This window comes from Symphalangus syndactylus, chromosome 9 (assembly GCF_028878055.3).
Source record: "Symphalangus syndactylus isolate Jambi chromosome 9, NHGRI_mSymSyn1-v2.1_pri, whole genome shotgun sequence".
NCBI classification, from domain to species: Eukaryota; Metazoa; Chordata; class Mammalia; order Primates; family Hylobatidae; genus Symphalangus; species Symphalangus syndactylus.
Window position 1 is genome coordinate 109738899 of NC_072431.2, and position 22878 is coordinate 109761776.

The 22878-nt window shown below is 49.8% G+C and overlaps 2 protein-coding genes across 5 annotated transcripts; both read left to right on the forward strand.

Moving 5' to 3' along the window:
• Nucleotides 1-821: 821 nt before the first annotated feature.
• Nucleotides 822-4132, forward strand: STOML2 (stomatin like 2). 3 transcript variants are annotated; one of them, XM_055293836.2, is made up of 10 exons: nucleotides 822-969; nucleotides 1200-1337; nucleotides 1831-1930; nucleotides 2063-2121; nucleotides 2214-2315; nucleotides 2465-2599; nucleotides 2746-2890; nucleotides 3014-3093; nucleotides 3296-3424; nucleotides 3851-4132. In XM_055293836.2, the coding sequence occupies exons 1-10, from the start codon at nucleotides 925-927 to the stop codon at nucleotides 3986-3988; spliced, it is 1071 nt and encodes a 356-aa protein (XP_055149811.1). In that variant the 5' UTR covers nucleotides 822-924; the 3' UTR covers nucleotides 3989-4132. The 3 variants fall into 3 exon arrangements, with proteins under 3 accessions (XP_055149811.1, XP_055149812.1, XP_055149813.1); XM_055293837.2 differs by lacking the exon at nucleotides 2465-2599 and having other exon boundaries at nucleotides 834-969; XM_055293838.2 differs by lacking the exon at nucleotides 1200-1337 and having other exon boundaries at nucleotides 886-969.
• A 3141-nt stretch (nucleotides 4133-7273) lies between these two features.
• Nucleotides 7274-15152, forward strand: PIGO (phosphatidylinositol glycan anchor biosynthesis class O). 2 transcript variants are annotated; one of them, XM_055293841.2, is made up of 12 exons: nucleotides 7283-7347; nucleotides 8338-8849; nucleotides 9491-9634; nucleotides 9826-9949; nucleotides 10269-10428; nucleotides 10640-10819; nucleotides 11082-11306; nucleotides 12558-12609; nucleotides 13174-13380; nucleotides 13566-13780; nucleotides 14396-14466; nucleotides 14625-15152. In XM_055293841.2, the coding sequence occupies exons 2-12, from the start codon at nucleotides 8339-8341 to the stop codon at nucleotides 14752-14754; spliced, it is 2019 nt and encodes a 672-aa protein (XP_055149816.1). In that variant the 5' UTR covers nucleotides 7283-7347; nucleotide 8338; the 3' UTR covers nucleotides 14755-15152. The 2 variants fall into 2 exon arrangements, with proteins under 2 accessions (XP_055149814.1, XP_055149816.1); XM_055293839.2 differs by having other exon boundaries at nucleotides 7274-7347; nucleotides 11082-12609.
• Nucleotides 15153-22878: the final 7726 nt, after the last annotated feature.

Consider the following 22878-nt stretch of genomic DNA (forward strand, 5'->3'; position numbering starts at 1 on the left):
TCTACCAGAGAGGCAACAGGCCTGGGCCCATGAGGTCTTAGGCTAGTCCCTGCTGATTCCTGGGGCCTGGTTTTGCTCCTTTCGGAGGGGTTGGTGGGTAAAGTTCAGCCGTAGAAGCTGAACTCTGAATTGTAGATCAGGATTCTAATACTGGTTCTGTTAATGACTTTAGCCCCTCAGAACTTCAGTGCCCTCATATGTAAAATGGAGGTGACTACGGAGGTCTCTTGACTACTAGAGCATTAGGGATGTGTGCAAGGTGACATGCTCCAGACAAGGTTGAACGTTGAGGCTGTTGCTGGACTCTATTCAAGACCGGGCATAACAAACCTTGCTTGGGAAGATAGGAAAGGAGCTGTAGCGTCTTTGAGGAAAGAGGGGAGGGAAAATCTCGGCCCAATCGCCAGGCAATGTTAGGTCCAGTTTTCATGGCAACGGGATTGGGGTCAGTCCCCAGTGGGAGTCCTGGACACAACACAGCGGGACTACCAGAGAATATCACTATGGCAACCATGGCAACGAGTCAGCTCCAATCCACTAGTCGCTACTGTGACAGATGGGGGCGATTCTACGCCCTGGTGGGCAAACTGAGTCTCGGGTGAGGGTGAAGAATTCAGTGCGTGGTGTCTGAGTGATAATGCACGCGAAAAATAGCCTCCATCAGGCCGGGGATCTTCGGCGTGAACAGCTAAACCCAGAACAATCGCAGCCTTCGCCCTTCTCTAGGTCTGTGTTTCCCAGGGAACAACTTGATGCTCCGTTCGACCAAGTAACGCTGATTGGGTGAGTGTTGAATTGGGGGAGGGGATGGCCGGAAGTACATCCGGGGGAGCGGAACTGCAAGAGGAAAGGCTCGGGTAGGCTTCTGGGAGCGACCGCCCCGCTCGTCTCGTTGGTTCCGGAGGTCGCTGCGGCGGTGGGGAAATGCTGGCGCGCGCGGCGCGGGGCACTGGGGCCCTTTTGCTGAGGGTGAGAGCGAGGCAACCTTTCCAGAGGGTCGGGACAGAGATTACCTGGGTTCTCCGCTGGAAAAGAGTGACATTCCAACTTTTGGAGAGGACTGGGGTCAGAGGTCATGGTCCCCATGTGATTCTCTCTCCGAGGATCCTGAGGGTCGTGGTTTATGGAGATGCCTTCTGGACTGAGGGGCGGCGTGTCTGGCCAGATGGGATCTCTGCTCACCCTCTTCTTTCCTTCAGGGCCCTCTACTGGCTTCTGGCCGCGCTCCGCGCCGCTCCTCCTCTGGATTGCCCCGAAACACCGTGGTACTGTTTGTGCCGCAGCAGGAGGCCTGGGTGGTGGAGCGAATGGGCCGATTTCACCGGATCCTGGAGCCTGTGAGAAACCTCTTCTGCCCACCCTGGGCCAGCCAGATGACCAATCCCTCACGACATGGAGCGTCGGGAGGACCTCCTTTGGGCCTGCCCGCACTGTTAGCTCCCGACTCTGTAGGCCAGACCTGACAGGGCCCAGGCTGCTGACCATCATCCCCATGTTACCACCTTTTCCTATGCATCTCACAGGCCCCATTCTTGGGAATCTCCCCTGCCCACTCTCTCAGCCCTACCTCTCAGTCTGCATAGAGATGGCTAGTCTGCTGGCTCCGATTCTCATGACTCTCCCCTCCATTCAGGGGCCTAGTCTTGCATTCCTATTCTCTTGGGTTTTCCTACCAGTGACACCTCAGCCTTCTGAGGACTTATTTCTTGGTAGGAGCTGCTGCTTTTCTGGGCATGTTTCATGTGTTGACTCCCTACATACTCCAGGACTAGCTTAGGTCCCAACCCAATAGTTCCCAGCCTTCTGAGGACCCATGACTCCTCTTCCCAGGGTTTGAACATACTCATCCCTGTGTTAGACCGGATCCGATATGTGCAGAGTCTCAAGGAAATTGTCATCAACGTGCCTGAGCAGTCGGCTGTGACTCTCGGTGAGGGGTTCAGAGTGACATGGGTGCTCTGAGGCTATTGGGATGTGGTTGCTGTAGATCCAGAGCTTAGTAGAAAGAACTGGTTGGGACCTAGAGTCCTGACTTTCCTCGTTTTCTCTCCCGGTTCTACAGACAATGTAACTCTGCAAATCGATGGAGTCCTTTACCTGCGCATCATGGACCCTTACAAGGTATCTGTCCCCTACTTTATCCAGTCTTTTCAGTTGCCCTCTTCACTAAAATCTTGTGCCCAAGCTTCTTACACTATCCGTGTCCATCTCAGGCAAGCTATGGTGTGGAGGACCCTGAGTATGCCGTCACCCAGCTAGCTCAAACAACCATGAGATCAGAGCTCGGCAAACTCTCTCTGGACAAAGTCTTCCGGGTAAGCAGATCTGAGCCAGAGTTAGGGTTTGAAGACACAAACCTGACGCTCTTAATCTTTTCTGAAGGTCAAGATCAGTCCCAGGCCCTTCTCAGTGTAGGCCCTTGATAGGTAGGTTGAGGCTGTGGGGCTTACACCTCTTTTTCCAGGAACGGGAGTCCCTGAATGCCAGCATTGTCGATGCCATCAACCAAGCTGCTGACTGCTGGGGTATCCGCTGCCTCCGTTATGAGATCAAGGATATCCATGTGCCACCCCGGGTGAAAGAGTCTATGCAGATGCAGGTGGGGGCCAAGGAGAGGTGGGAAAAGGACCTCAGGGTGCTCCAGTCCCAGGAGGATCCAGACTTCCCTCCTGTTGTGATGGGTAGAGTTGCATGTCTATATGAGTTTCCCTTGGCTTGTTGATTGGGATTGTTGTGGGCTTCCAGGTGGAGGCAGAACGGCGGAAACGGGCCACAGTTCTAGAGTCTGAGGGGACCAGAGAGTCGGCCATCAATGTGGCAGAAGGGAAGAAACAGGCCCAGATCCTGGCCTCCGAAGCAGAAAAGGCTGAACAGATAAATCAGGCAGCAGGTCAGGAAAGGGTAGAGGCTGAGGGAGGAGCAAGGCATGGGCCTTTGAAGATTGGTGCTGGGGCAGGATCTTTGGGGTACATTGACTTCATGGGTCAAGCAAGCTCTGTCCCTTCTCTTGCAGGAGAGGCCAGTGCAGTTCTGGCCAAGGCCAAGGCTAAAGCTGAAGCTATTCGAATCCTGGCTGCAGCTCTGACACAACATGTGAGAGGCCCCTGGGTGGGAATGGGGACAGGAATTGACAGTGGAAGGGGTTCTCTTATCTACACTTGAGGAGAGTTCTGCCTCTGTGGGCTCTGTTGAGGCAGATTACATGGTCCTTTTTATTGTGAACTGCTTTCTTCATTCCCCATCCACCCCTTCTCCGCATCTGTGATTTCTGATTTTTATCCCCCTGTGATCACAGAATGGAGATGCAGCAGCTTCACTGACTGTGGCCGAGCAGTATGTCAGCGCGTTCTCCAAACTGGCCAAGGACTCCAACACTATCCTACTGCCCTCCAATCCTGGCGATGTCACCAGCATGGTGGCTCAGGTTAGAGCTCTCTGAGGACCCAGCACAGAACACTGGTGCCAGGGACCAAACTGAGACCCCCACCACCATCATCAACACTTACATACCATAAAGGTCTTCAGAGTGCCTTGGCCTTGGACCTCCCTTCATTCTTTGTAGAGGTGGAATCTAAGAATGAAACATCTCCACTCAGTCCTGCAAATATGGAAGTTCTTGAGATACCTTTTTCTGGTAGACACTTGTGCTGGTATTCTGAGAGTCACTTTACTCTGATGGTTTGCAAGATTCCTAAAATCAACTCCAGAGCTTACAAGACAGGTTTGAGAGAGGGAGAAAGGAAAACCAACTCACTGGCCCCCATGCCATCTTATCCCGTTTAGCCATTGGTAGGCTGGGCTGCACCTCTGTCAGGTGTCCTCATGGTATTCTCTCTGTTCCTCTCCTCAGGCCATGGGTGTATATGGAGCCCTCACCAAAGCCCCAGTGCCAGGGACTCCAGACTCGCTCTCCAGTGGGAGCAGCAGAGATGTCCAGGGTACAGATGCAAGTCTTGATGAGGAACTTGATCGCGTCAAGATGAGTTAGTGGAGCTGGGCTTGGCCAGGGAGTCTGGGGACAAGGAAGCAGATTTTCGTGATTCTGGCTCTAGCTTCCCTGCCAAGATTTTGGTTTTTATTTTTTTATTTGAACTTTAGTCGTGTAATAAACTCACCAGTGGCAAACCAGAAACTGTCCTCTTTGATTGGGGAATGAAGTTGGGAAAGTCACTAGCATTTTCCTTGGATCCAGTCCTGTCAGCATGATTCATGCCTCCATGAATAAGAGTGAACTTCTTGTAAAGTGAAACTATCATTTTTGTCTTCAAGAGAAACTGTGGGATAGGGTGGAAGAGTTAAACCATATGTTCACTGAACTGCTGGCTGGGAAGTGAAGTCCCCTTCCTGCTAAGTGTGGGGCTGTGTGTTTGAGGCAGGTGTTTGGGGGTTTTTTCATGGGAAAGAAGTACTTTCATGAGAAAGTACTACCCTGCACTGGCATACTTAAAGGGTTTTCAGGGACTGAGGGTGCTCCTCATTCATTTATTCAAAAACATTGAATGTCTACCAAGTGCCAAGCTCATTACTAGACACTGGATTACAAAAATACCTGAAACCCAGTGGTCCCTGCTTTCACAGAATACAAGGTCAGGTAGGGAAGACAGACAGGAAAGTGATAAATGCGGCCAGGCGCGGTGGCTCAACACCTGTAATCCCAGCACTTTGGGAGGCCGAGGTGGGCGGATCATGAGGTCAGGAGATTGAGATCATCCTGGCCAACATGGTGAAACCCCGTCTACTAAAAATACAAAAATTAGCTGGGCATGGTAGCATGTGCCGGTAGTCCCAGTTGCTTGGGAGGCTGAGGCAGGAGAATTGCATGAACCTGGGAGGTGGAGGCTGCAGTGAGCCGAGATCACACCATTGCACTCCAGCCTGGCGACAGTGAGACTCTCTCCCCACTGAACTCAGGCTGGAAAAGTTAGCAAGTTTTCACCAAGTCAGGCCCTGGACTAGAATAAACAAAGGCTCACTGCTTGAGAGAAGTTGGCTGAAGGGTATAGTGTTAAGGGGGATGTGACTACGTGGCAAGGGCCAAGTCACAAGGAGTGAGATTCTTGTTGAAGGGGTTGGACATTATCCCTAGGGTAATAGGGTTTTTTGTTTGTTTGTTTGTTTGAGACAGTGTCTCCCTCTGTTGTCCAGGCTGGAGTGCGATGGCGTGATCTTGGCTCACTGCAATCTTCGCCTCCCGGGTTCAAGCAATTCTCCTGCCTCAGCCTCCTTAGCAGCTGGGATTACAGGCATGTGCCACCATGCCTGGCTAATTTTTTTGTTTTTTGTAGAGACGGGGTTTCATCATGTTGGTCAGGCTGATGTCGAACTCCAGACCTCGTGATCCGCCCGCCTGAGCCTCCCAAAGTGCTGGGATTACAGGCATGAGCCACTGCGCCCGGCCTATGAAGGGTTTTTTTTCCCTTCCCATGAAGAATTTTAAGATAAAACATCACATTGGCCAGGCACGGTGACTCATACCTGTGATCCCAGCACTTTGGGAGGCTGAGGCGGGAGGATCACTTGAGCCCAGGAGTTGACCAGCCTGGGCAACATGGTAAGACCCTATCTCTACAAAAAGAAAAAAAGAACAGTAATCACATTAATGTTTTAGTTAGAGTGGTCTTGCTGCAATGTGGAGAAGGGATAGTAGGGAGAGATAGGAGGCTGGGAGGACAGTGAGAAGGCTGCCTCAGTGATCCTGGAGAAGGGATGAGGCCTGAACTGAGATAAGGGGCTGTGGGGAACAAGGTGGAAGAATAACTCAACTTTTTAAAAAAATTAACATATTCCTTTATTCGTTTGGTCAGTATGTGAACCTCAAATATATGCTAGGTGCTGAGGATATCATAATGAAGAAAACAAAATTCCCTGACCTCAATGAGCTCACATTCTACTTGGAGGGGACAAACCATAAATACGTGTAGAACTTCAGATGCTGATGAGTTGTGCTATGGAAGAAATTAAGGAAGTGAGAAGGGAAATTTTTCCAGGGGGTGTGGTGGTGGGAGGTGCTGTACTAGTAAAGTAGGAGATTCCAGGAAGCCTCGCTGATGTTACAGTTGAGCTTCCGTATGAAGGTGATGGAGATCCATTTCGGCATCGGGAACTGAGGCTGACAGAGGAGATGGCAAATGCAAAGGTTCTGAGGCAGAACTGCTGTGGATGGAACACAAGGAAGCAAAGAAGTGGCAGCTAGATGAATCAGAAGGGGAAGAGGCAGATGGTGTGCAGGGCCATGTAGAGCCAATGCAAGAACTTTTACTCTCAGATGAGAAACCAGTGGACAGGTTTTCTTTCTTTTTGAGACAGTCTCACTCTGCCGCCTAGGCTGGAGTGCAGTAGCACGATCTCAGCTCACTGTAGCCTCTGCCTCCTGGCTTCAAGCAATTCTCCGGTCTTAGCCTCCTGACTAGCTGGGACTACAGGTACACATCACCACGCCTGGCTAAATTTTGTAATTTTTAGTAGACTTGGGGTTTCACCGTGTCGGCCAGGCTGGTCTCCAATTCCTGACTTCAACTGATTCTCCAGCCTCAGCCTCCCAAAGTGCTGGGCTTACAGGTGTGAGTCATCATGCCTGGCTTTTTTTTTTTTTTTTGAGAGGGAGTCTTGCTCTGTCGCCCAGGCTAGAGTGCAGTGGTGCAATCTTGGCTCACTGCAACCTCCGCCTCCCGGGGTCGAGTGATTCTCCTGCCTCAGCCTCCCAGGTATCTGGGATCACAGGCGCCCGCCACCACTCCCGGGTAACTTTTGTATTTTCAGTAGAGATGGCGTCTCGTCATATTGGCCGGGCTGGTCTTGAACTCCTGACCTTAGGTGAGCCACCTGCCTTGACCTCCCAAAGTGCTGGGATTACAGGTGTGAGCCACCAGGCCCAGCCTCCCCTCCTCCACTCCGAAGGATTATTTGCTTAATTATTCAGTTGTAAGATTCAGTTAGAGGCTTTGAGAGGAGGAGTAATGAAATCTCAGTTGGACTCAGCTAAGCAAAAAGGGGAAAATAAGTATTATCTCCATCTTACAGATGAGGTAATGCCTAATAATGACAATATGTGCGGCAGAGCTAGGATTCAAGTCAAGTTTGACTCCAGCAGCCGTGCTCTTAGTCGTAACCATGAATGGACAGTGGTTCCCTGAACTCTTCCTCCAGCTTGGTCCCCTGTCCCCAATTTTCAATTACTAAATATCCCATCAAACTGGGGCCAGCCCCACGCTCCTGGCCAAACTTCCACCGAGGTGCCGGCAGATGGCGATGGAGCCACCGGCGGGCCGCTCTGTCTGGCGCGCGCATCTCTGTGCTGCCAGGCAGCAGGCGCCGCCGCCGCCGCCGCACTTCCGGGTGCCATTGCAGGTGAGCAAGGGTCTCCCGACAACCTTACCCCCCGATATTCCCTTCACCCTTAAGTAAGGGAGTCTCCCACTTTCCCTCAGCTCCCAACCAAGGTGCTCAGTACCGCAGCTAGGGTGCCCAGCGGGAGGCTGGGTAGCTACCGGAGGAGGCAGAGCCGGTCGCACGCCTGGGTCCCAGCGAGGCCCAGTCGACTCGACCCGCGCCCCAGCCTCCTTGCGTGGCGAAGGTCGTGCTTCAGGTCTCCTGGAGAACCTGGCCGCCCGGAAGCGGAGCGTGACTCCTCCCCTTCGTCCCCTTGGTGCCCGCCAGGCGGCGCCGTCGGCTGGGCCCGGATTCCCCTGCAGCTTCGGTCCCTTTCCACCCTAGTGGGTATTGAGATTGGCAAGGGGAGAGGCGCAGAAACGGCCTGTAAGAGAGCCTGGCTACCAATTGGAATAAGTTTCCCTCGTGACTGTGTGTTTTCAGCATTAGCATTTCCTGCCTGTACATGTGAACATTCCTATGCTCTACCCCTCGAAGATCCTGATTGAGTAGATCTGGGGTGGGGCCTCATGAAACGGTGTCTCTCTCTGTTGTCCAGGCTGGAGTGCAGTGCTGCAATCTCGGCTCACTGCAACCTCCGCCTCCCCGATTCAAGCGATTCTCTTGCCTCAGCCTCCCCAGTAGCTGAGACTACAGGTGCCCGCCACCCATTTTTGTATTTTTAGTAGGGACGGGGTTTCACCATGTTGGCCAGGCTGGTCTCGAACTCCTGACCTCAGGTGATCCGCCCGCCTCAGTCTCCCAAAGTGCTGGGATTACAGGCGTGAGCCACCACGCCCAGCCTGGAAATAGGAGGAAAGTAATATTGCAAGGGGTTGGCTATGGGATGGTTTATCTCCAGGAAGGTTTCTGGAAGGAAGTGATTCTAGCTAGGCTTGTATTCAGGAACCAGAATATCCACTGGTTCGTTGCCCCACAGTAATGAGTTTACTTCCCCACTCCTATCAGGATGCAGAAAGCCTCAGTGTTGCTCTTCCTGGCCTGGGTCTGCTTCCTCTTCTACGCTGGCATTGCCCTCTTCACCAGTGGCTTCCTGCTCACTCGTTTGGAGCTCACCAACCATAGCAGCTGCCAAGAGCCTCCAGGCCCTGGGCCCCTGCCATGGGGGAGCCAAGGGAAACCTGGGGCCTGCTGGATGGCTTCCCGATTTTCACGGGTTGTGTTGGTGCTGATAGATGCTCTGCGATTTGACTTCGCCCAGCCCCAGCACTCACACGTGCCTGGAGAGCCTCTTGTCTCCCTACCCTTCCTGGGCAAATTAAGCTCCTTGCAGAGGATCCTGGAGATTCAGCCCCACCATGCCCGGCTCTACCGATCTCAGGTTGACCCTCCTACCACCACCATGCAGCGCCTCAAGGCTCTCACCACTGGCTCACTCCCTACCTTTATTGATGCTGGTAGTAACTTCGCCAGCCACGCCATAGTGGAAGACAATCTCATTAAGCAGCTCACCAGTGCAGGTCAGTGTGGGCCACTTTGAAGGCCAGAAGTGCCTTGGCAAATTTCTTCAAAATTTGAAGTCAGGGAGTCAGACCTTTGGGTGCCCAGATGCACACTTGACTATGGTGTAGGGGGACAGAGGAGAAGAAAGAGGCCAGGGCCCTGCTGGTAGGGAGCTCAGTTTGGGGGACAGAGGAGAAGGGATCTGGGCTTTGTTCCTATGAAGCTTCTAATCTGAATGGAGTGTAAGTTTTATTCTTGGAGACCTCTCAGTAAAAGGGAGAAGGGAAGAAGAGAAGATGTGGATCTTGGCTTGCAAGTGTAGAGAAGCAAGCAGAGAAATACAGGCCCTGTTCATTCACTGACTTGGAAGAAGCAGGATACACCCAGGAAAAACAAATCAGTAGAGAAACCCAGAGACAGAACTAGGAGAGCATTTTGTAGGAAGGATAAGTGTGAGGTCTGGGTGGAGTATGGTTATCAGGGAAAGCTTCCTGGTGGAAAATGTTAGGCCCTGAAGGATAAGGATTGCTGTGTGGAATTGCTATACTTTAGGTTGCATGGTTGGGACTTCTGATGGGTCTTTAAAGGGCCTCTTTTCCTCTTTTCTCCTAACTCTGATGTTTGCTCAGGCTCTGACCTCTCTTTCATGTCCCTGCAGGAAGGCGTGTAGTCTTCATGGGAGATGATACCTGGAAAGACCTTTTCCCTGGTGCTTTCTCCAAAGCTTTATTCTTCCCATCCTTCAATGTCAGAGACCTAGACACAGTAGACAATGGCATCCTGGAACACCTCTACCCTACCAGTGAGCATGGGGCCACAGCACGTAGTTCTAAGACTGGGAGCTGGGGAGAACTGCTTTAGTCCACAAATTCTGAGCCACCCATGGGTGTAACAGCCTGGGCTTTTATCCCTGGACATAGAGGAGTATCAAAGCCTGGCTGGGGTTGAGGAGTGGGTCTTAGTCTTCTGTGCTCAGTGTTCTCCCCTTCACAGTGGACAGTGGTGAATGGGACGTGCTGATTGCTCACTTCCTGGGTGTGGACCACTGTGGCCACAAGCATGGCCCTCACCACCCTGAAATGGCCAAGAAACTTAGCCAGATGGACCAGGTGATCCAGTGAGTGTGGGGTATTGGCTGGGGGAGTGGGTTTGTGTCTGAGAATCTCGAAGAAGCTCTTATCTTAGAGCTTCTTTCCTGGCTGAATTCTGTCTTCTCTAGGCCTTCTGCTGAAGCTAAAGGCTCCATCCATCTTGATTAACTCAGTGTGTAGCTTTGGGCATCAGATCATGGCTGAAGACATGTCTCTTTGCCAAAGGTCTAGGCCTTACTAACGGAGTTATAGCTGGGGATGAATAGGCCCCTGGAGAAAAATCTTTTTTCTTTTTGAGAAAAATATTTATCCGTTTCTACTCCTGACACATTTCTTGGCCCCCAGGGGACTTGTGGAGCGTCTGGAGAATGACACACTGCTGGTAGTGGCTGGGGACCATGGGATGACCACAAATGGAGACCATGGAGGGGACAGTGAGCTGGAGGTCTCAGCTGCTCTTTTTCTGTATAGCCCCACAGCACTCTTCCCCAGCACCCCACCAGAGGTGAGGCCTGGGATGTTCCTCATCTGTTCTCCCAGTAATCAGCCCATGTTACCATCACAGCATCCTCATGAATAGCTCTATTTTAGGCCCCCAAATCTATGATCCTGGGTATCCTCCACTCTCGTTTCTTATCTAGGCCCCTATGTCTGCCATCCCAAACATTGACTTCAGCTTTGTGATGAACCTGTTGACCACTGTCATTTCCCTTTAGGAGCCAGATGTGATTCCTCAAGTTAGCCTTGTGCCCACGCTGGCCCTGCTGCTGGGCCTGCCCATCCCATTTGGGAATATCGGGGAAGTGATGACTGAGCTATTCTCAGGGGGTGAGGACTCCCAGCCCCACTCCTCTGCTTTAGCGCAAGCCTCAGCTCTCCATCTCAATGCTCGGCAGGTAGGTAAGCGGGCTGGGTTTCCAGGTGACAGAGCTAGGGTGGGCATGAAAGAAGCATAATGAATCACTCTATTGTCCTTTGACTAGTCTTAATCCCACCTTCCATACCTATCCCTCTTCCGTTATCCCTCCCTTCCCCGATCCCGGACAGTGTTTGGGTCCTTGACTTCCAGGTACCCCCTTTTGTAATACCTGTTCTTGCCTCTGCCCCAATTTATGTCTCTGACCTGTTCCCCTTGGCCTATGACCTTTTCTCTGCCAGGTGTCCCGATTTCTTCATACCTACTCAGCTGCTACTCAGGACCTTCAAGCTAAGGAGCTTCATCAGCTGCAGAACCTCTTCTCCAAGGCCTCTGCTGACTACCAGTGGCTTCTCCAGAGCCCCAAGGGGGCTGAGGCGACACTGCCGACTGTGATTGCTGAGCTGCAGCAGTTCCTACGGGGAGCTCGGGCCATGTGCATCGAGTCTTGGGCTCGTTTCTCTCTGGTCCGCATGGCGGGGGGTGCTGCGCTCTTGGCTGCTTCCTGCTTTATCTGCCTGCTGGCATCTCAGTGGGCAATATCCCCAGGCTTTCCATTCCGTCCTCTACTCCTGATACCTGTGGCCTGGGGCCTGGTTGGGGCCATAGCGTATGCTGGACTCCTGGGAACTATTGAGCTGAAGCTAGATCTCGTGCTTCTAGGGGCTGTGGCTGCAGTGAGCTCATTCCTGCCTTTTCTGTGGAAAGCCTGGGCCGGCTGGGGGTCCAAGAGGCCCTTGGCAACCCTGTTTCCCTTCCCTGGGCCCGTCCTGTTACTCCTGCTGTTTCGCTTGGCTGTGTTCTTCTCTGATAGTTTTGTTGTAGCTGAGGCCAGGGCCACCCCCTTCCTTTTGGGCTCATTCGTCCTGCTCCTGGTTGTCCAGCTTCACTGGGAGGGTCAGCTGCTTCCACCTAAGCTGCTCACAATGCCCCGACTTGGCACTTCAGCCACAACAAACCCCCCACGGCACAATGGTGCATATGCCCTGAGACTTGGAATTGGGTTGCTTTTATGTACAAGGCTAGCTGGGCTTTTTCATCGTTGCCCTGAAGAGACACCTGTTTGCCACTCCTCTCCCTGGCTGAGTCCTCTGGCATCCATGGTGGGTGGTCGAGCCAAGAATTTGTGGTATGGAACTTGTGTGGCGGCGCTGGTGGCCCTGTTAGCTGCCGTGCGCTTGTGGCTTCGCCGCTATGGTAATCTCAAGAGCCCCGAGCCACCCATGCTCTTTGTGCGCTGGGGACTGCCCCTAATGGCATTGGGTACTGCTGCCTACTGGGCATTGGCGTCGGGGGCAGATGAGGCTCCCCCCCGTCTCCGGGCCTTGGTCTCTGGGGCATCCATGGTGCTGCCTCGGGCTGTAGCAGGGCTGGCTGCGTCAGGGCTCGCGCTGCTGCTCTGGAAGCCTGTGACGGTGCTGGTGAAGGCTGGGGCAGGCGCTCCAAGGACCAGGACTGTCCTCACTCCCTTCTCAGGCCCCCCCACTTCTCAAGCTGACCTGGATTATGTGGTCCCTCAAATCTACCGACACATGCAGGAGGAGTTCCGGGGCCGGCTAGAGAGGACCAAATCTCAGGGTCCCCTGACTGTGGCTGCTTATCAGTTGGGTAGTGTCTACTCAGCTGCTATGGTCACAGCCCTCACCCTGTTGGCCTTCCCACTTCTGCTGTTGCATGCGGAGCGCATCAGCCTTGTGTTCCTGCTTCTGTTTCTGCAGAGCTTCCTTCTCCTACATCTGCTTGCTGCTGGGATACCCGTCACCACCCCTGGTAAATATCTCAGCTCTGATTCACCTAAAGACAATAGTGATGGGAGTTCGGCTTCTCTTGTTTTCAAGGAGGTGTTGCTCCTCATGTTCCTGAGCTTGACAGAGGGTCCCATGCCCCACACAGCTAGGAAGGTCTTCTTGGTGTCCTCTCACCTGCAATAGCCAAGCAAATTGATCCCTCCTGTTGGTTCCCAGGGTTCATGGAGAGGGGAGACAAGGAGTCCTCTAAGACTCCTTGTGGAAATGCTGCATCCTCATGAGCACATTTCTTGATTTTCCAGTGATGGAAGTAGTAAATTGTGAATATATAATGGCACAGTGAGCTGTATGTGTTTGAGAGAAAGAAAGAGATTGGCCACAGCAGGATTCACATAAGCCTGATGGCGCTTTTGTACCACAAAGAGAATTAGAATAACAGAATGTTGACTGTAAGGAGGTTGGGCTGATGGGCATGTGAGTGTGTATGAGAATTGATACTGAAGTAGTAGGAGTATATGATTGTGGAGCAGTAGCCTATGGATTAGGGATTAAGAAGTGACTGTAAGTGGCGTATCTTTTCTTCCAGGTCCTTTTACTGTGCCATGGCAGGCAGTCTCGGCTTGGGCCCTCATGGCCACACAGACCTTCTACTCCACAGGCCACCAGCCTGTCTTTCCAGCCATCCATTGGCATGCAGCCTTTGTGGGATTCCCAGAGGGTCATGGCTCCTGTACTTGGCTGCCTGCTTTGCTAGTGGGAGCCAACACCTTTGCCTCCCACCTCCTCTTTGCAGGTACCCCCTCCTTCTTCACTTGCTTCCATTGTTTACTCTGGCTTTGTGGAAAGAAAGGAAACCCCTGGATTTGAATGGAGAGATGTGGGTTTGTTGGATCTTTGGCACCCCTTGGCCTAGGCTAATTGGAACCTGAGCCAGCCAGGGTGGCCTATTGATTCCAGCCATACCCTCTCCCGAGGCAGTAGGTTGCCCACTGCTCCTCCTCTGGCCTTTCCTGTGTGAGAGTCAAGGGCTGCGGAAGAGACAGCAGCCCCCAGGGAATGAAGCCGATGGCAGAGTCAGACCTGAGGAGGAAGAGGAGCCACTGATGGAGATGCGGCTCCGGGATGCGCCTCACCACTTCCATGCAGCACTGCTGCAGCTGGGCCTCAAGTACCTCTTTATCCTTGGTATTCAGGTGGGTGTAGGAGAGAGATCAGGGAGTTGGTGTTTTTTCTCCGCATGTGCTTCACTTTCTTTCAGACCTTCAAAACCGTGGGAGAGAGCCTTGACTGAGGTACACATAAGTGAAGTGGCTGCCCAAGCCCAGTGGCCTCAAATGGCAGCTCTGAGACTTGAACCTGGGTCTCCTTAATCCTAGTCCTGGATCATTTCCCCTCTGCAGCCTAGATCTGGACCCTGCTAGTTGCATTTGAGAATTACTCTATCAGTGGACAGACTGGAAAAACTGAGGTGATAGCCAGGATTTTCTTCCCAAACTGTGTTCATGGATCCTCTTCCTTTCCTCCAGAGGCAGATGTGGCACTGATATCTTCCTCCATCCTGGGGGCAGAGCCTGAGTGTTAGCATTACAGATGGATAATGACTTGCCCAAAGTCACATAGTGAGTCAGTGCTTGGGGCAGGACAGGAAGTAGGTCTCCTAACTCCTAGCCCAGGACATGCAATATTTTTTCCACTGACATGCACTATTCTCCTGCTTCCATTTTTTACAGGGGCCTGTAGAAACTCTCCCTTTGCCCTGCTTCCTCCTCTCCTTCACAAGTAACGTGGCCCCTCCTCTCCTCCTCTAGATTCTGGCCTGTGCCTTGGCAGCCTCCATCCTTCGCAGGCATCTCATGGTCTGGAAAGTGTTTGCCCCTAAGTGAGTAGACTTGCTTGAGAAGTAGAGGTGGTGGGGAGGGAGAAACTTGGAACAAAGTATGAAGATCCTAAACATCCAGGATGGCCAAGGTTTTGCCTCTACAGGGAAAAGGCAGTAGACCTACTCTGTTCCCTGAGATTCTCCACCTTTCTTTGCAGGTTCATTTTTGAGGCTGTGGGCTTCATTGTGAGCAGCGTGGGACTTCTCCTGGGCATAGCTTTGGTGATGAGAGTGGATGGTGCTGTGAGCTCCTGGTTCAGGCAGCTATTTCTGGCCCAGCAGAGGTAACCTAGGCTGTGGTTACTGGCTACAGGGAGTGCTGGAGAACAGTGTAGCCTGGCCTGTACAGGTACTGGATGATCTGCAAGACAGGCTCAGCCGTACCTCTTACTACCATGCAGCCAGGGGCTGCTGACTTCTAGGACTTCATTATTGTATAATTCAGGACCACAGTGGAGTATGATCCCTAACTCCTGATTTGGATGTATCTGAGGGACAAAGGGGGTGGTCTCTGAAGTGGAATAAAATAGGCTGGGCATGGTGGCTTGCACCTGTAATCCCGGCACTTTGGGAGGCAGAGGCAGGAGGATTGCTTGATCCCAGGAGTTCAAGACCAGCCTGTGGAACATAACAAGACCCCATCTCTACTATTTAAAAAAAAGTGGAATAAAATGATAATATAATTATGTGTGTCTGAGATGTGGGGGAGCCCCACTGTTCTATAGGTGTTGTGAGGAGGATCAGTCTCTCCTGCCACCAGGCACAGATGAGATCAGTCATCTTAGGCAAGAGGCTGCACCTGAGAACCTTTATGAAGTGGTTGGAGTTGTCTGAATTCACTGCCTCCACCTCTTCCCAAATCAATCCTATTATCCCACCGCTATTTTCCTTTGCCTTGCAACACATTTTGTTAAGTTCCTGTTCTTTGATAAAGAGAGAAGACTGAGAAGACAAGCCCAGGCATCATGCAGCATCGACTTTAACTGTCTGAAGCCCCAAATAGTTCTATGCCCTCGCTCCACTGGGCTTTTTCACTATAGAACGCCCTTCTGTGGAAGCCTCCCTTGTTTCCCAACCTGTGCCACTCTTTATCAGATCTACATGCCCATCTTATGTAGCATTCCACCTTGTCCCATTCATTATTCCTGACTTGAAGCCAAAATTGTGTGAATCCACTGGTTCCCTTCTCGTGTATGTTTTGTGCCCTCTGTTTACCCCAGCACTCCTGTCATGTTTGAAATGCTGGCATGAAATCCTCCTAGAGATGTCCATCAAAAGAGTTGGGAAGAGGCCCTGGAGAGAAGCATCAGGACTGGGATTTGAGGTTTGACAGTACCTAGAACAAGAGGAGCTGATACCACTGAAAAACAGAACAGATGTTAAAACCATGAGATAGCACCTACTTTTAGTTGGCACAAAGTAGAGAAGCTGAGTAGTAGTGGTTGTGAAGTATAAACGTTCACTGCTGTGGTAGGTAGCTAAGGGAAGAATTGAAATTATTTTTATTGTTATTATCATTTTAAAGACAGATTTTTGCTCTGTTGCCCAGGCTGGAGGACAGTGGTGCAATCATAGCTCCCTGTAGTTTCAAACTCCTGGGCTCAAGTGATCCATCTCAGCCTCCTCGGTATCTGGGACCATGCCTGGCTAATTTTTAAATTTCTGTACAGACAGTCTTGCTACATTGCCCAGGCTGTTTGTGAACTCCTGGCCTCAAGCGATCCTTCCACCTTGGCCTCTCAAAGCACTAGGATTACAGGTGTGAGCCACAGCACCTGGCTAAGTTCAAATTATTAATGGCCAGTGGTCCCTAGTGTTACAGATGCCAAATAGTAAGATGATGAAAAGTATGTTTCAGCTGGGCGTGGTGCCTTGTGCCTGTAATCCCAGCACTTTGGGAAGCCAAGGCAGGTGGATCACCTGAGGTCAGGAGTTTGAGACCAGCCTGGCCAACATGGCGAAACCCCATCTCTACTAAAAATACAAAAATTAGCTGGGTGTGGTGGTGTGCACCTGTAATTCCGGCTACTCAGGAGGCTGAGGCAGGAGAATCGCTTGAACCTGGGAGGCAGAGGTTACAGTGAGCCAAGATCACGCTACTGCACTGCAGCCTGGGTGACAGAGCCAGACTCTCTCTCTCAAAAAAAAGGATAAGTTGTTGTTAACCATGGTAGAAAGAGGTTTAATAATGCAAGGGGGTGAAGTTGGCCCCAGCTGGCCTGTAAGATGAATTAGAAAAACGCCTCTCCCCAAGTCTGGTGGACACAACTCCCAAGCATAGTTCGGTGAGCAAATAGTGTCTTTGTGAGAAAGGGGGAAAAAAAAAAAAAAACCTTTCCTCCATCCCTAGCACCCATGGAAGGATTTTAGGCCCTAGTCCCTCCACTTCTCAGCCAGGTACCCGGCACTTTTTGCAGTAGCCTCCTTGCTGGGAGCCTAAGGCTAATTTGCTGATCTGCCAACCACTGTCTATTCTTTCTCCTGGTATATCTATAAGATTTTATTAGATAAAGACATTAGTACATTGATTTACACTATTAAAAATTATTTCTAGCCAGGCACTGTGGCATGTCCCTATAGTGCCAGCTACTTGGGAGGCAGAGGTGGGAGGATCACTTGAGGATAGCAAGACTCTGTCTCCACAAAAATAAAAAAATTAGCCAGGCGTAGTCCCAGCTATGTAGGAGGCTGAGATGGATCACTTGAGCCCAGGAGTTTGAGGCTGTAGTGCCCAATGAACGCACCTGTGAGTAGCCACTGCACTCCAGCCTGGGCAACATAGACCCTGTCTCTCTTAAAAAGAAAAATTATTTCTTATCCCTCCCTTTTCCTTGAAATCAGAGTCCATTCCACACTAACTCAATGATTCTTTTTTTTTTTTTTTTTTTTTTTTGAGATGGCGTCTTGCTCTTTCATCCAGGCCAGAGTGCCGTGGCGCGATCTTGGCTCACTGCAAGCTCCGCCTCCTGGGTTCACGCCATTCTCCTGCCTCAGCTTCCCGAGTAGCTGGGACTACAGGCGCCCGCCACCGCACCCGGCTAATTTTTTTTTGTATTTTTAGTAGAGATGGGGTTTCACTGTGTTAGCCAGGATGGTCTCGATCTCCTGACCTCGTGATCCGCCCGCCTTGGCCTCCCAAAGTGCTGGGATTACAGGCGTGAGCCACTGCGCCCGGCCTTTTTTTTCTTTAATTTTTTGTAGAGATGGGGTCTTGCTGTCTTGCCTAGGCTGGTCTTGAACTCCTGGCCTCAAGCCATCCTCCTGCCTCGACCTCCTAAAGTGTTGAGATTACAGGTGTGAGCCACTGCACCCAGCCTTGATTCTTTTTTAAAAAAGCTTTATTGAAATATAATTTACCATAAACTTTACCCATGTAAGGTGTAAGATTTAATGGTTTTTGTGTATTTACAGAATTGTACAACTATCACCAGAATCAATTTTAGAACATTTTCACCAACCCCAAAAGAAAATCTACTGTTTAGATATCACCCTCCAATCCTCCCCAACCCCTGGCTAGCACTAATCTGCTTTCTGTTTCTCTATATATTTGCCCATTTTGGATATTTCACAGAAATGGGATCATAATAATATGTGGTCTTTTGTGACTGGCATCTTCCAGTTAGCCTAATGTTTTCCGGTTTCATCTATATAGCAGCACACAGCAGTACTTCATTGTTTTTCTTTTTTAAAATTGAAGTAAAATTCATATAAAATTCACCATTTTAAAGTGTACAATTTAGTGGCCATTAGTACATTCACAACGTTATACAATTATCATCACTATCAATTCCAGAATGTTTTCATTACCCCAAAAAGAAACCCTGTACCCTTAAGCAGTCATTCCTTCTCTTCTCCCCCTTAACTCCTGGTACCACTAATTTGTTTTCTGTCTCTATAGATTTGCCTGTTCTGGACATTTCATATAAATGGGCTCATACAGTAGTGCCTTTTTCTGTCTTATCTTCCTTTACTAAGCCTAATGTTTTCAGAGTTCATCTACGTTGTAGCACGTATTGGTACTTCATTCCTCTTTATGGCCAAATAATACTCCATTGCATGGATATACCACGTTTTGTTTATCCATTCATCCATTGATAGCCATTTGGGTTTACACATTTTGGTTATTATGTAATGCTGCTATAAACATTTGTGTATAAGTTTTTGTTTGGACATATGTTTTAATTTCTCTTGAGTGTATACCTAGCTGTGCACTGAGCAACTACTGGGTCATAAGGTAACTCTGTTTAATCTTTTAAGGAACTGCCAGTTTGTTTTCCAAAGTTGCTATATCGTTTTACAGTCCTACCAGAAGTATATATGGGTAACGATTTCTCCACATCCATGTCAACACTTGTCATCATCTGTCTTTGATTCTAACCATCCTAGTGGGTGTGAAGTAATATCTCATCGTGGTTTTGGTGTGCATTTCCTTAATGATTAGTGATGCTGAGCTGAGCATCTTTTCTTGGTGCTTATTGGAGAAATGTCCATTCAGATTCTTTGACTATTTTTAATTGGATTATTGTTATTATTATTATTTTTGGACCAGGGTCTTGCTCTGTCACCCAGGCTATAGTGCAGTGGCGTGATCATGGCTCACTGAAGCCACAACCTCCTGGGTTCAAGCAATCCTCCTGTCTCAGCTTCCTGAGTAACTGGGACTACAGGTGTGCACCACCATGGCTGACTAATTTTTTATTTTTTTGTAGAGACAGGGCCCCACTATGTTGCCCAGGCTGGTCTTGAACTCCTGGGCTCAGGCAATCCTCCTGATTCAGCCTTCCAAAGTGCTTGGATTACAGGCGTAAGCCACTGTGCCTGGCCAGCATTCTTTATACATGCTAGATACAGGTCCCTTAACAGATATATGATATGATATATGATTTACAAATGTTATATGATTTACAAATATTTTCTCCACTCTGTGGGTTGTCTTTTAATTTTCTTGATAATATCCTTGAATGCACAAAAATTCTTTTTTTTTTTTTTTTTTTTTTTTGAGACGGAGTCTCGCTGTGTCACCAGGCTGGAGTGCAGTGGCACTATCTCGGCTCACTGCAACCTCCGCCTCCCGGGTTCAAGTGATTCTCCTGCCTCAGCCTCCCGAGTAGCTGGGACTACAGGCGCACATCACCACACCCAGCTAATTTTTGTATTTTTAGTAGAGACGGGGTTTCACCATGTTGGCCAGGATGGTCTCAATCTCTTGACCTTATGATCTGCCTGCCTTGGCCTCCCAAAGTGCTGGGATCACAGGCGTGAGCCACTGCGCCTGGCCTACACAAAAATTCTTAATTTTGAGAAAGTCCAATTCATCCTGTTTTTTCTTTCATTGCTTGTGCTTTTGGTGTCATATGAAATAAATTATTGCAAAATGCCACAACTTAATTTTAGAACATTTCTATCACCCCCCAAATTCCCTACATTGACTCCCTAATCCCACCCCAGGCCAATGATCCGTTTTCAGTCTTTTATTTATTTATTTATTTGGAGACGGAGTTTCACTCTGTTGCCCAGGCTGGAGTGCAGTGGCATGATCTCTGCTCACTGCAGCCTCTGCCTCTTGGGTTCAAGTGGTTCTTCTGCCTCAGCCTCCCAAGTAGCTGGGACTATAGGCATGTGCCACCACGTCTGGCTAATTTTTTGTATTTTTAGTGGAGATGGGGTTTCACTATGTTAGCCAGGCTGGTCTCCTGCCTTCGGATGATCCGCCCGCCTCAGTCTCCCAAAGTGCTGGGATTACAGGCATGAGCCGCTACACCTGGCCTGTTTTCAATCTTTTTTTTTTTTTTTTGAGACAGAGTCTTGCTCTGTCGCCCAGGCTGGAGTGCAGTGGCGCGATCTCGGCTCACTGCAACCTCAGCCTCCTGGGTTCAATGGATTCTACTGCCTCGGCCTCCCAAGTAGCTGGGATTACAGGTGCGCACCACCACACCCAGCTAATTTTTGTATTTTTAGTAGAGACAGGGTTTCACCATGTTGGCCAGGATGGTCTCAATCTCTTGACCTCGTGATCCGCCCACCTTGGCCTCCCAAAGAGTTAGGATTACAGGCATGAGCCACCACGCCCAGCCTGTTTTCAGTCTTTATAAGTTTGTAATCCTAGCACTTTGGAAGGCCGAAGCCAGTGGATTGCCTGAGCTCAGGAGTTCAAGACCAGCCTGGGCAACATGGTGAAACCCAGTCTCTACCAAAATACAAAAAAGTTAGCTGGGCGTGGTGGTGTGCGCCTGTAATCCCAGTTACTTGGGAGGCTGAGGTAGGAGAATTGCTTGAACCCAGGAGGTGGAGGTTGCAGTGAGCCGAGATCACGCCACTGCACTCCAGCCTGGGCAACAGAGTGAGACTCTGTCTCAGAAAAAAAAGTTTGTTGGTGCACTGTTTTGCCCCTTTTCATTGCTAAATCATTGGCTTTGACCAACTGATGGACATTTTGATTGTTTTCAGTTTTTAGCTATTATGAACATTTTTAGCTACTATGAGTATTTGGAACAAATCTCAGTGTGGATGTATGTTTTCATTTCTCTTGGGAGTATTCTTTGGAGTGGAATTGCTGAGTCTTATGGTAAATTTATGATTGACTTTTTTTTTTTTTTTTTTTTTTTGAGGTGGAGTCTTGCTCTGTTGCCCAGGCTGGAGTGCAGTAGCGGGGTCTTGGCCCACTGCAAGCTCCGCTTCCTGGGTTCACGCCATTCTCCTGCCTCAGCCTCCCGAGTAGCTGGGACTACAGGTGTCCGCCACTACGCCCGGCTAATTTTTTGTATTTTAGTAGAGACGGGGTTTCACCATGTTAGCCAGGATGGTCTCGATCTCCTGACATCGTGATCCACCCGCCTTGGCCTCCCAAAGTGCTGGGATTACAGGAATGAGCCACTGTGCCCGGCCTATGATTAACTTTTTAAGAAACTGCCAAACTTTTCCAAAGTGAGTGTACTATTTTATATTCCCACCAGCAGTGTATGAGGGTTCCTTATACACATCCTCACCAACACTTGGTGTAATCTGTTTTTATTGTAGTCGTTTTATGTATGTATGTGTGTAGTGTTTTTATTTTTATTTTTGTTTATTTATTTTTGAGACAGAGTCTCACTCTGTCACCCAGGCTGGAGTGCAGTGGCATGGTCTCAGCTCACTGCAACCTCCGTTTCCCAGGTTCAAGTGGTTCTCATGCCTCAGCCTCCCGAGTAGCTGGGATTACAGGTGTCTGCCACCATGCCCAGCTAATTTTTGTATTTTCAGTAGAGACAGGGTTTTGCCCTGTTGGCTTGGCTGGTCTCAAACTCCTGGCCTCAAGTGATCCCCCTGCCTCAGCCTCCCAAAGTGCTGGGATTAAAGGTGTGAGCCACCATGCCTGGCTGTGTGTAGCGTTTTTTTGTTTGTTTTTTGAGACGAAGTCTTGCTGTGTCGCCCAGGCTAGAGTTCAATGGCGGGATCTCGGTTCACTGCAACCTCCACCTTCCGGGTTCAAGCCATTCTCCCACCTCAGCTTCCCAAGTAGCTGGGATTACAGGCATGCACCACCACGCCTGGCTAATTTTTGTATTTTTAGTAGAGACAGGGTTTCACCATGTTGGCCATGCTGGTCTCGAACTCCTGACCTCAAGTGATCCATCCACCTCGGCCTCCCAAAGTGCTGGGATTACAGGTGTAACATGGCCCAGCCCTGGCCATGTTTTTAACTGTGTTTCTCTAATAGCTAATAATGCTGAGTATCTTTTTATGTGTTTCTTAGCCATTAGTAGATCTTTTTTGGTAAAATGTCTGTTTTTTTATTTTTATTTTTTGGTCCATCTTAAAATTGTTTTTTGTTTTGTTTTGAGACAGGGTCTCACTTTGTTGCCCACGCTGGAGTGCAGTGGCACAATCATGGCTCACTGCAGCTTTGACCTCCCTGGGCTCAGGTGATCCTCCCACCTCAGTTTCCTGAGTAGATGGGACTACAGGTGTGTGCCACCATGCCCAGCTAATTTTTGTATTTTTTTGTAGAGGTGGGTTTTTGCTATGTTGCCCAGGCTGGTCTTGAACTTCTGAGGCTCAAATGATCCTCCCAACTCAGCCTCCCAAAGTGCCGGGATAACAGGAGTGAACCACCACACCCAGCTAAAATTGTTTTTAAAAATCTTTTTCTTGAGTTTTGGGAGTGTTTATGTGTTAGGGATACCAGTCCCTTATGAGGTATATAATTAGCAAGTAGTTTCTCCCACTCTGGGACTGTGACCTTTCTTTTTTTGAGGCAGGGTCTCATTCTGTTACTCAGGCTGCAGTGCAGTGGTGTGATCATGGCTCACTGCAACCTGGAACTCCTAGGCTTAAGGGCTCCTCCCACCTCAGCCTCCCAAGTAGCTGGGTCTACAGGTGTGTTATTGTGCCAGGGTTAATGTTTTAAATTTTTTGTAGAGATAATGTCTCTAC

What these genes read in the sequence shown, in the direction of transcription:
- PIGO (XM_055293839.2), top strand. Translation starts at nt 8,339, where the DNA reads ATGCAGAAAGCCTCAGTGTTGCTCTTCCTGGCCTGGGTCTGCTTCCTC. An exon ending in TCCCCAGCACCCCACCAGAG is followed by an intron (nt 10,429 to 10,639) that starts GTGAGGCCTGGG and finishes ATTTCCCTTTAG; the next exon opens with GAGCCAGATGTGATTCCTCA. An exon ending in TCTTTATCCTTGGTATTCAG is followed by an intron (nt 13,781 to 14,395) that starts GTGGGTGTAGGA and finishes CTCCTCCTCTAG; the next exon opens with ATTCTGGCCTGTGCCTTGGC.
- STOML2 (XM_055293836.2), top strand. Translation starts at nt 925, where the DNA reads ATGCTGGCGCGCGCGGCGCGGGGCACTGGGGCCCTTTTGCTGAGG. An exon ending in GCATCATGGACCCTTACAAG is followed by an intron (nt 2,122 to 2,213) that starts GTATCTGTCCCC and finishes TGTCCATCTCAG; the next exon opens with GCAAGCTATGGTGTGGAGGA. An exon ending in CTCTGGACAAAGTCTTCCGG is followed by an intron (nt 2,316 to 2,464) that starts GTAAGCAGATCT and finishes CTCTTTTTCCAG; the next exon opens with GAACGGGAGTCCCTGAATGC.